General features: G+C 39.3%; 1 protein-coding gene across 1 annotated transcript; it reads left to right on the top strand.

Annotated features, from left to right (window-relative positions):
- Positions 1-1,612: 1,612 nt before the first annotated feature.
- chrne (cholinergic receptor, nicotinic, epsilon) lies at positions 1,613-11,028 on the top strand. Its single transcript, XM_047607003.1, has 12 exons — positions 1,613-1,831; positions 7,434-7,567; positions 7,794-7,838; positions 7,973-8,082; positions 8,186-8,341; positions 8,453-8,553; positions 8,624-8,824; positions 9,013-9,127; positions 9,234-9,348; positions 9,443-9,650; positions 9,837-9,970; positions 10,077-11,028. Exons 1-12 carry the CDS (start codon positions 1,762-1,764, stop codon positions 10,242-10,244), a joined length of 1,557 nt encoding a protein of 518 aa, XP_047462959.1. The 5' UTR covers positions 1,613-1,761; the 3' UTR covers positions 10,245-11,028.
- The last annotated feature ends 1,691 nt before the right edge of the window (positions 11,029-12,719 follow it).

Raw genomic sequence — 12,719 nt, 5'->3', positions numbered from 1 at the left:
GTCTTCTAATGCCTTGTGGGCTGAGGTTTGTCTGATGTTGCAGATTTCTGTTTGCAAAAGGCGTTCAGAATTTCATCTGAATCCATTAACCAATGATTAAATAGAAGAAGTGATGGGCCTTTGTAATATCACTTTGTATGATGTAAGACGTAGGCGATGTAAGTGATTACTGCTATGGTTTTAGACTTTTAGAGTTAGATAGACTTTAATGATTCACATGGGAAATTGCTTGGTCACAGCAGCTTAGTTGCACATGCGAGAAACACTCTTAATAACCACAAGTAAAAAGGAGGATATAATAAAATAAGATTAAAATAAAAATAAAATATAAGTAATATCTAGTAAAATAAAATAGAGTAACTTGCTACATGGCTCCAAAGCATACACAGCATACACTGCCTGTTAAAAGAAAGAAACAAACAAAAAAAACAATAAAAAAAATATTGGTCCAACCACATTGACTCTACAATGCTCTGAATCCCCAGCTTCACTGGACATGGCTATATTTATAACATTAGCTATAAAAACAGTTGTCCCGGCTCGTCTGACATTTAGTCACCGCTGATCTTTGTGTCAGTTATTTTGAAGAATTGACAAACCTTATCAGGTGGATATGAGAGAAGATTGTTGGGTTTAGCTGTACAGACAAAAAAAAGAAGAAAAAGTAAACCCTGTACTTGCCCAATTGGTTGTTGCGGGAAAAACCATTCACCTAAGCTGAACATATTGCTAGAAGATTTCTCTGTCTTCAAAAAATGCTGTCGCCTTGCTTTTGTTTGGTATTCACTGTCTCTGTGAGGCTGCTCTGCTCTGGGAGAGAACGGATGGCCTGGACAGCTTCAGACCTTCTCCTGTCACTGAGCTCCGAGTGTGAGACACACAATCTGCCTTCTGAAGGCTCCAGTTACCTTAAAGAAGCTCATCTCTGTTTCCCTAACTGTATATTTAGAAGTATATCACATACTATGCAACTCACATGGCACATTCCAAAAGTCAGTCTGTTGCCCTTGTCACTGCAGAGAGACATGACTTATATTACTCACAGCACCGATCAGAGTGGCAAATCTACATTTGAACTGAAGTAGTAAAACATCCTGAGAATAAGTCACGTGTTGTGCGAGCTGTGGAAATCAGAAAAGTTAGCTGACTTATCTCAGGGCAGATCCCGGTGTCAGTCTCCATGGTTTAATATGTTTTATGAGCATTGTCTGCCTCCAGCACTCTAACCCCACCAGTCAGCAGACAATCTCTCACTACCAGAGTCCTGCACTTAAAGTGGTAAGGGCCTGCTGTATGTATTAATACCCCAGAGACATAGCAGGGCTAGAGCACAGCCAATCACCTGTTTACCTTGCTGCACCCCCAGGTTTATGCATGTCACATTGTTTTCTCCAAACAAATGCGGGACCAGTGAGCGGTACCGACAGACAAGTGCATGACAAACATGCAGACTCAGTATCACCTACAGCTGGCACCATCACAATTGTTGTCTAATTTTGTAGTTGTTGACTAATGATCATAATGATGATTACTGTGGGTGACCGGAGTGTGACTTGACGTCCTGGTTTAGTGCGTCCAGCTGCTGTGTAATCTGAGCCAGGCATAGCGGCAGCCGGAGTGGGCGACAGTCAGGGTGTTTGGTGGGGGGATTAAGGGCTCTTCCTCCATGTCTTTACTCTCGCTCTCTTTCTTTCTCTCAGACTTTATATTTAAATATAGTGCAGTCGAGTACAGTGCAGGGCAGCGGAGAGGTCTTGGAACATGATGGCAGCGCGACAGTTTGGGATATTTTTTGGAGTTGCAACGACTCTCGCAGCTTTAATGGGTCTGGGTAAGTGGCGCAGAGGCAAACTTTTGGCACATCCTATCTGACAGGCAGGCGGCCGTCTTATCAACATAATGTCCATAATGCTTTCTGCCTGTCATGTGGAGGCAGTGAATCAGTGCTCAGAGACAACTCTAAAAGTCTTGCCATGGTGATTGTGGCAGAGTAAAGAAAACTTTCCTCACTGAACTCATGAAAGCATGTTAAACTTTATACTAATTTGAACACATTCTTAATCATTTTTTCTGTTTCTACTCAATATAGATAGGTATTACTAATATCCATCAATAATTATTCCATACTTATTGTCTGATGTGGCCTTTTGCACACATGTGCACTAGACCGTGGTCTTAATTTATGGACTTGTACATCTTCTTAAAAGAAAACCAAAAAAACAAACAATTGGTGAGTAATACAAAAGACATGCAAAGCATTAATACATTTTGTCCCCACCCATGTATATTTATTGCGTATTCAACTCGTGTCTGTTCCTCAAAGCAATGCATTCACATGAAGTAGATACTTTGTGTTTTGTTATGAGAACAATAGTGCCGCAGTACTGTAAAGATGACTTGCACAGATGCCACAGGGGAATAACATGGACCAGAAATTTGCTTGGGAGAAAAACTGACACCTGGATATGATGATTCTAAAATGTGATTTGGAGCGCTTAAATCATTGTTCAAATCCACTTATGGATTGTATTGGAAAGGTAAGACCAGTTTGGTGGACAATGCTCCTTGAGTCCATCTCCTTGAACAAGGTCACTAGTGTGGTTAGAAAATTCCCCATGAGAAGGTGTCACATTACACAGGAGCCATCCTGAATGCAGACAGTAAAGCAGCCACTACTTTCTTAATGAAAATAACCACAGGAATGTGGCAACCAGACTGACATCACAGTTACCATTTGTCCTCTACAAGTTGAAAGCTCACAATCTTTTTTGAGTCAAGTCAAACTCAGTCCAAGTGTGAGTCTAGGGATGAGAGTGTAAGGCCTTTATCTGTTCTTTTTTATGATTACGGCACAATGAGGCACCTGACCGATAACTGGCTGACACGGCTGAAGCGGGCTCCTCTCGAAAAGGATGCTTATTGGCAGATGAAACAGACGCTTTCTTCATCTCTCTTTTTGTCAACCACATTCAAATTGACTTAAAGATGAATGCATTGGACAATGGGAATAAGTCATCTAAGGTTAGCTTGAATTACATTTGCCACAGTCAAACAGTGATGTTGTAATGTTTACCTGTATGGCGCTGTTGGTGTGACCATAATGTCACATGCCTCCTTATCTGCAAATAAATAAAAGGTAAGACAAATCACAGACAAAAAGGCCGAGTAAATCACTGGATCTGAACAGTGATTTAAACACTCCAAACCACATTTTTAAAACTTCAGCAAGAGAGTGATGATAATAAAACCAGGCCGAAGCAGGTCTCTAGTTTCACATCACTGTCGAGTATCGGTTACAGGAAGGGATGAGGTCAAAGTACTCTCAGCAAATATAAGCTGCACTTTGCATCCACGTGTTGACATAACTGATTCTAGAAAGTTGACTGAATGAACTGTAATTAAAAGTACAGTGTGCACGGTGCAACTGATGGCACAGTTTTACTCTTTGCAGCTTATTTCTAGTCGGATGAACTGTGTCTGTTTTTCTGATCATATCAGAGAAAAACAATGTTTACAAAAAAGCTGGCCTTACTGCAGGGTTGCAGGGCTTTAAAACACAAACTGCATTTTCACATTCAGTTTTTTTCTGGTTTCTGGTTTTGTTGTGTGCGTTTTCATGTATCCAGGGAAACATTTCACAATATTTAATCACTAAAATTGGCAAAGCCTTTGCACTGTAAATTTTTATGGTATTTATCAAATATATATAGGGCCCACCTTGTTTTTGTAAACTTGTTACCTGCTACACTCACTAAAAATAAGTAGAACAGGACAACAACCAAACTCATTGTTTTTAACTTCTATCCTCTTACAAAAAGTATGGTTTTTGGATAAAGAGCTTTTTTGATCACAGATCGGTTCACTTCTACTTGCTGCCTTTTTAATTGGTTTCATTAAAGTTCTGAAGAAATTTATTAACAGAACTGAGTGAAAAGAGAGAGCGTTCATTTGACTAAACCGGGTAAAGCAAATGCTGCTCTTCAACATTTTTTCTGTCTCCACTGAGATACAGCGTTGACATCTGCCCACAAACAACTAAACAAAGTGTTTAAGTTTTTATGTTCAGGAAAATAATGAGTTAAATAGTTGACAACAGTTACTAAATGATTGTTTATGTTGTGAATCTATTGGTTGGAGCGTTGACATCCAGGCCATGCTGACAAGGCAGTATTACTGTGAAAAAACAAACATGTATTTTTGTATGGCTATCTCGGGGTCATGCAGTTTATCGGTGGTTAACTCACTGGGATTTTATGGTCTGAAACATTCAATAAAGTGAACTGGTTCATTTAAGTCACTGACCAGAAACACTAACGCAAGTCGGTGAGCCATTTCGGACAAATCAGTTAATTAGTTGTCTTTTCCCGAGTCTAACTCGTTTTGTGTACCTATTAGCAGCCAGTCAAATGACTCACGGATTCATGGTTAATGGAGATTTTGGTATCTCCAGGACCAACCAGTTCTAGTAAGGCTGAATAGGCATGAGAGGTTCACCTGGATCGCTGTCCTCTCTCACTGCTGGAGATGACCTACATCATGGTACAGGGTGCTTTCACCTCCAGTTTATCTCACTCAAATTGCCATTGGAGCCTTCTATATATTTTATTACAATATCCCACTGATTTATTGTTCATTCATGGTCTGTTGTGTTTTAAGTGTTAAAGTGTTATCTAATTGGCCATGTAGTTGGCATGCAAATTATGTCAGATTTTAATTTTATTTGATATTTGATACAATTAATCTGAACTACTGAGTGAATATAATTAAGTTTGAATGTAACGGTTGATTTGAGAAGGGTGCAAAGTAGTGTACTCTGGGGGTTGAATGATGTCTTATTGTTAAGTATGGTGAAATATGTGGTGAAATCAAGTCGACACTAAAGTAATACAATTGCAACAATTAATATTAACCTGAATATTATAGCGACAGGGGCTTTTCTGCAAGTTTAGTGACGCTTGAACATGGTATGCCAGTGGCATTATACCAAGGACTAAATTAAAAAAAACACGCTCTCCAACCTCAGGAACACATGAGATATGTATAGCTAATTTAAATGAACACCATCGGTAGCATTTAATAATAGATTAGTGCCGCTGGGTTAAAAAAAAAAAAAAATGCATTATTTCTCTAAAGCCTTCCCCATGTACTGCAGCTAAAGATCTACTACCTTCGTATTTTAGACCTTGCATGTCATGGTAGTACAGGCTTCATCTTTAGTCAAGTATTTCCACATGCTTGATGAACCTCAAGTTTGCTCCTCTCAAGTTTGTGTTCTCAGAGGTGCCCATGTTGTTATTTTATTTTATTTTTTCTCTTTACTTGTGGTCAAGAGCGTTTTTTTCTTTTTTTCTTTTTCTTTTTTTTTTAATGTGCATCTCAGTTACTGTGGCCAAGCAATTTCTCTTGTGGAAGTAAATCTAAACATAAGTCAAGTGATCATGACTAGCTGACATGATGCTTAGAGTGTCATGGTACAGCAGTGAAGTCGACTAATTGGCTCATCAACTAGTCTGTACAACCCCTAGTGGACGCTAAATGAAATTAATTAAACAAACTGAAAAAAAGTCATGTCATTGAAGTAGTAATAATTCAGTAGGATTTAAACTAAACAACTTAACTCTAATTCACCACGTTAAGTTTGCTTTACTTAGTTTTTTGAGGGAATGAGTTTGCATACATTGAAATGCATTTTTTGCATGCATTTTTTTGTTTTTGTTTTTTTCAAATTGATTGAGTAAAATCAATTTATAAGTTTTTACAGTGTGGGGGTGAGATTGTCACGGGTGTCATTACACTACTTGTATGTAAATCATCCCTTGGGATCCCTTGGGCTCAAAACAATGTGATGTTTTTCTGCTTGATTGGACTTGGCAGACCCAACGATGAGCTGCTCACAGGGGATGACATCTTTACTACATTCTTGTTTGTGTTACCCACATTTTTGACAAATGATGATTATTGGAGATGTCCCCAGTGTGACTTGAAGTCCCAGTTTAGAGTTTCCCAGCTGCTGTGTAATCTGAGCTATGGATAGTGACAGCTGGGAGGGAAGAGTCAAGGGTTGGAAATAAACTCTAGACTCTCTTGAACTTTATACAAAAATGTAGTGTAGTAAAGGAGTACACTGTCACTGTCACTGTTTATAGACCTGGCATCTCTCTGTCCTCTGGTGGTTGTTTTTCTTGCGCACGTGTGAAAACATACTGCCCAAATTTAGTTCAAAGATACTATAGGTTTAGAAAAGTATTTAAAATTCAAAAACGCGTGCACATGTATGCAGACAACAACAGCACATCATCAAATGATTGTCATCAACACAATACATCTAAAGAAAATATATTATCTGGAGGTTAAAAAAAGTTTGGTTTAATATGGGTTGAAGGAATGCAGGGTATGCAGGGTATGCAGATGAAGCCATGGACAGGATTGTAAACACAGTATTTATGTTCACAGTTTATCAGCATAACTATCATCAGAGTACTATATGCATGTATGGAAATGAGATACTCCAAACTTGCCATGATGTAAATTGAAAAGACTTTATGTAATCTTTATGTAAATATGCAATCGCTATAGCAGCCGACAGTTTTATGCTCCTCTGCTGATAATGAATCAAGGGATTCATTATCAGACTTTCATGTAACACCCTCAGCTTTATCTCCTACATGTACACTTTAGTCAGATGTATGTATCTATAACAGATGTATGTTTATCTTGTATCTCCTGCTGCTCTCTTCTCCTCTTTTCCTCTCTTCTATCTTTTTCTGTCTTTACCCTCAAGCAGATGGTCCCCCCATATGAGCTGGAATCTGCTGAAAGTTCCTTCATGTTAAGAGGAGATTTTCTTGCCACTGTCATCTTTGTGCTTGCTCTGGGGGGTTTCAGGCTGGTAGTTAGAAAGGGTCTTGAGACAACTTGTTACTGATGCTGTATAAATTGAATTGAGTGGAACTGATAACTGATTTACTGAAGTGCCTGAGTATTTCTATATTCTATTTTATGTTTTTTTCCAAATTGATTGTTGTACTTCAAACTCCACCAAACAATGAATAATATGACAAACCCTTAAAATGCAACATATGTCCAAGATTACATAAATGACTTTTGATGTCTTTGACTATAAAAACCTGTCGCCAAACATCAAAAATCTGAAAAGAGATATGAGTTTGAGGACTTTGTTTGTTGCCTACTTTTCCATTACTCTTCTCAAAACCCCTTACATTTATTTGCTGCTTAGACACCAGTGCTTCAGTATGAATGATCAAATGATGTCACGTACATTAATCAGTCAGAAGGACCAAACCAACAATTATTATTATTATATACCATTGAATAAAGCAATACTGTAGATATTTCTGCCCATGTCATATTAACCAGACATAATTCCACACCTAAACACTAATCCTCTATTTCTCATCTTTTTCTTCATGTAGTGCAATGTAATGAAGAGTCACAGCTGATCGGCGACTTGTTCAAAGGCTACAACAAGAATATTCGGCCAGTAGTTCATCCTGAAGACCAGGTGCAGGTTCAGATCAAGTTAACCCTCACCAACCTTATCTCTCTGGTAAGAACTCTTCCTGTTTGTTCCACACAAAGCGTGACTGCATTATATGAGCATTAGCAGAGGATTTAAAAGCTCTATACGGAAATGACATGTGACTCAAGTACACCATGATACCCACAAGATGATCATTAATCATCATTGTGGCCTACATTTTAACACAGTGTTGGTGGTTCACCATGTGCACAATCAGCACAGCTCAAACCATCATACTCCTCTTGTTCTACAGAATGAAAAGGAAGAGACTCTTACAACCAGTGTGTGGATTGAGATTGTAAGTTTTCTCTCTTTTGATTCATTTTGTTTTGTTCGTACAACTCCTGACAAGGCTTGACTAGCAGGAGGGTCATTTTCCAAAGCCCCTCTCTCTCAGTCACTGATGACCTTCCTCTCAAATGTCATCTACAGCAATGGGTTGATTATCGCCTCACCTGGAACACATCTAACTATTATGGCATTGATGTTATTCGTGTCCCATGCAGGACTGTTTGGCTTCCGGACATAGTCCTTGAGAACAAGTAAGGTCCAAACAAAGACGAGTGAAATCCTTCATTTCTCCCTGACTATGCAAAATTTAAGTTTGTGGTAACTGTTTCTGCTCTTTATCCTGTTTCTCTGCAGCATTGATGGCAAATTTGATGTGAATTACTATGCCAATGTATTAATCAGCAGCAGTGGGTGGTTGTACTGGCTGCCTCCTGCTATCTATCGCAGCACTTGTGCCATCGAGATTACCTACTTCCCATTTGATTATCAAAACTGCACGCTAGCATTCAGGTGTGCTGAAGATTCTCAAACCATGAAAATTACATATTCAGTGTGTAAATCCCAATTCATGACCCAATTCATGGTTTCTGTTCTATTCCACGTCCACTGCCTCAATTCCAGATCTCAGACGTACAGTGCCAGTGAAGTGGACCTCATGCTGGCTGTTGGAGAAACAGGAGAAACTATTGAGTGGGTAGACATCGACCCTGAGGCTTTCACAGGTATAGTGCATCTACACCCAGTACACCAATACACAACTGTTCTCCGACTCATTACATTTTCACATTTAAGAGAATGGCGAGTGGGCCATCGTCCACCGTCCAGCCAGGAAGATGATCAACACGAAGTATTCACCAGATGACCTGGAGTATCAGGAGATCACGTTCAATCTTGTCATTCAAAGGAAGCCCCTGTTCTACATCATCAACATCATCCTGCCTTGCTCCCTCATCTCCTCACTGGTTGTATTGGCCTACTTCCTACCTGCACAGGGTAAGTCAAGACACTATTTTTAAATTCTTGCGTCTCTTGAACAGTAAAATAAAATATATTCATTCAGTTTTAGCCAAAGCTCTAACTGAATACGACTAGTATAGTATTAGCCATTACATAAAAATGTAACAGCATTGTATGCTGCACAGACGTTGTGTCTCATAAACACTCTGTTGTCCCATTCACAGCTGGAGGACAGAAACTGACAGTGTCCATTTCTGTCTTGCTGGCTCAGACTGTCTTCCTGTTTCTTATTGCTCAGAAAGTCCCTGAGACCTCTCTTTCTGTTCCTCTCATTGGCAAGTAAGTCAGTGTGTGTTCTCTGCTGACCTCTGCTGGTTTTGTTTTTCTTCGACCCAAACACCCTGAGTCTCCTCATCAATAGCGATCTCTTCTCATGTCTCCTCAGGTACCTGATCTTTGTTATGTGCGTCACTACTCTCATTGCTACTAATCAAATTGTTGTGCTGAACTTCTCGCTGCGCAGCCCCAGCACTCATACCATGTCCCATACCATCAAACATGTAAGCGCACCCCATCCAGTAAAGGCAAATTTGTCCATTCAAGAGTTTTTTTTTCTGTTATGTGTCTGACTGTTCACATTTCTGCCTCTTGCAGGTATTCTTGGAAATGGTTCCCCGCGCCTTGGGCATGTCCCCTCTGGTGGATGACAGTGAGGTGACGACAGAGATGAATGGGTTGAGGGAGCGCCGCCGCAGCTCCTTTGGCCTACTGCAGAGGGCAGAGGAATATGTCCTGAAACAACCACGCAGTGAAATGATGTTTGACAAACAAAGGGAGAGACATGGTCTCACACGATCTATTGGTAAGATATTTATTTTGTAAAATGTAAAGGCTCACAATGGGCGCTTCACTGGAATTTACCCTCAGTGGATCACTGTGTTCTGAAAATGAATGGTTTATTTTAGTTTTTACATTCTAGTTTAATACAAATTTGCCTTGGGTAGTTTTGCAGGAAGCTGTCATCTAACTCAGTATCTTCTTTCTCCAGTGGACAATGTAGATGTCAGCAGTACGGCAAACCTGTATAAGAGTTTGGCTCAAGCTGCACCTGAGATTAAACAATGCGTGGATGCCTGCAACTTCATCGCCGAGAGCACAAGGCAACAAAACAACACTGGATCTGTGAGTGTCAATTTAAAAAATGTATACGCTGTTTCAGTTATATGTATGTATATTTTATATATTATATGTTTTTTTTTTTGTTTTTGTTTTTTTTTACTATATACAGGAAATTGAAAGCTGGGTCTTGATTGGGAAGATGATTGACAAGGTGTGTTTTTGGGCTGCCTTTTTCCTCTTCATCATCGGCACAGTTGGGATATTCCTAACAGGACACGTCAACCGGGCACCAGAGTTTCCATTTCCTGGGGAGGATAAGAAATATGTTCCGAGTTAAGAGGAAAACAAAAATCAGTGCTTTCTGTTGTTTTCTCTTAAAACCTTTCCAGGTTAATTGCACCTCGTGCTGTCTGTAACGGTGAACAGTCTTGCTCATTGTTTCTTAAAAGGCTAAAATTCACGTGTGATTGTAGTCTTTGCAGCAGGGCTTTGATAACAGCAAAGCTGCCTGACACTTGTCAGGCAGCTCAGGGGTTTCATTGAAAAGTAAAATTTCGTTCCACGTTTGTCAACTTATTGGATTTGGTGGAACTGACTGGTCAGGTCTAGTTAAAAAACACAATCACAATAATTATTACCATTACCATCATAAATATCAGACGAAATATTTTAGTTTTTGTTTTATGATAAAAATATCTTAGCTGTATGAGTTTAAGTTCCGGTCATAGGTGCATTGGGAGGAAAATGTCACTTGAGAGAGTGTAAAAACCTGTGTTTTATGTTACGTGGAGCTATAGATCAGGGCTGGACTGTGTTTATAAACAGACGCAAAGAAGATTTATTGACTGATTTTATTTATATGCTGTGTGCTACTGTTGCCTGTCTTCATTAGCTCATAAGAATGACCAGTTTAGTGGCTTGACTAACTGGTCATGTCTCCTTGCCCATATTATGTCTTACAGGAAGAACTCGTGCATGTAACAGCTACAACTCAGAATCAAAGCCTTATTCTTCATACGATGACTTATTTATTGAAAGGTCTTGTTTAGGGTAGATGGGTCAGTGGAGTCTTGATATTATTGTGCCATGTTTTTTAAATAAATACTTTATTTTGTCCATCATGACTTGTTCAATGTGTTTATTACAAAGTATGAGCTGTGTAACACATGACACATTAGGAAATATGTCCCACTGGGATATATTGGTTATATGGAGAAATTATGACAGGAACCTTAGGCAACAATTAGCAAAAGAAAAGTAATCTTTTCTTCATTGGTTTTATTTCAAGATTCAATATTCTTTATTGTCACTGTCTTGAGCATTCAGTAAAGATTCAGATGCATGGTTTCTCAATATATACATATGTAAAAAAGTATATGATGGTGATGGCTTGGGGGCAGAATGTGTTTGTATTTCTCTTCATCTCCAGTTGTTAAACATTACATCATTTGATATTTGAGAGAAAAATTCTGAAAAGGTCATTACACCATGTGATCGCGTAAAAACGAGAGGCACACATATTCGAAAAGTTGGAATTTTAATATTTCTGAACTAATTTAAAACCTTGATGCAACCTGTGAAACAAACGGGAAGACTGGGTCCTCAGCAGCCCATTCTCATTGTTGTATGTTTTAAAATTCTGAGACTTGTGGTGAGGGGGTGTTGAGCACTGCCTTGTGGTGTGGAGCTGTACTACATTGGGAAAGTTTCAATAGGGGGAGATACAAACAGCAAGGACATTGGCAGTTATAAAAATACACAAACAAATACAGAGAAAGCACAACAGCAGAAACACATAGTATGGGGGATTAGTATGCTGAATTTAGCAGGATGAGTAGGATTTAAATATAAAAATGAGAAGGACTGTTCCCTAAAAGTAGGTAATAAAACTTTGTAGTAGCGCAATCAAGAGCCAAAATGCCATAGTCATGTTATAACTGTTATTTATCATTATTACTGTGATTATCATCATCATCATCGGAATTATTATTATTATTATTATTATTATTATTATTTGCAGCAGCAGCAGCAGTAATTGTAGTAGCATAAATGTCATCGTCCATCGTCAGTATGGTACCTTTGTATTGTCAGTAAAAAGTCCTGTCCAATGCCTGTCCAGATTCGGCTCAGTTTTCTGTCTTAGTAGTCGTTTCGGGTCTCACTGCGGGATATATGGGAACCTGCCATAACCTTAAGTTTTGCGTCATCATGACGTCATGAAGATGGATGAGGATAGGGCAGTAGTTATCGTTTCCTGTCTGTCCCAGCGCATTGGGAAAAAAAGGAGTTCCATATAGTTCATAGTCGTTCGTAGTGGCAGTATTAATGAATGTAAAATCGAATCGTGTTATGTACCGCATTCTAATCTCTAGTCCGTGTCTTCAATTTGAAGACTGTCGTGGAGCTCCATGAAATGACCTGTTATGGAATGCGACGCAGCTGCTGGATACACAACTCCATTATAGTAGCATCCACGTTAGTATTTCCCTAGCGAGACTTTATTGTGAAATTGCTAACCGGAAGTTGAGTGCTGCAGATAACCAGCAGGTTTGGGCTCCCCCCCAAACAATCATCGACTTTCCTGCTGAAGTGAATGTTTTCATTGCTGGCGCCCGGTCTGGACATGCCAGTGTCTGTGTTATGCAGACCTCTCAGTCATAGAACAACGTACACCTGCTTGTGCCTGTATGATTTACACACACACACACACACACACACACACACACACACACACACACACACACAAATAGCCCCACTGTATCGCATCTTGACACGAACGGTTGTATCTTTGTCAACAAAAGGAGAATAGTGC

This window comes from Mugil cephalus, chromosome 15 (genome assembly GCF_022458985.1).
Source record: "Mugil cephalus isolate CIBA_MC_2020 chromosome 15, CIBA_Mcephalus_1.1, whole genome shotgun sequence".
In the NCBI taxonomy this organism is placed as follows: Eukaryota; Metazoa; Chordata; class Actinopteri; order Mugiliformes; family Mugilidae; genus Mugil; species Mugil cephalus.
Note: the sequence above shows the minus strand (reverse complement) of the source record. Positions and strands in the feature narration are given on the sequence as shown.

Coding starts and splice junctions, on each gene's coding strand:
- chrne (XM_047607003.1), top strand. CDS start 1,762: ATGATGGCAGCGCGACAGTTTGGGATATTTTTTGGAGTTGCAACGACT. Junction 1,832..7,433: donor CGCAGCTTTAATGGGTCTGG/GTAAGTGGCGCA, acceptor TTCTTCATGTAG/TGCAATGTAATGAAGAGTCA. Junction 9,651..9,836: donor TGGTCTCACACGATCTATTG/GTAAGATATTTA, acceptor TTCTTTCTCCAG/TGGACAATGTAGATGTCAGC.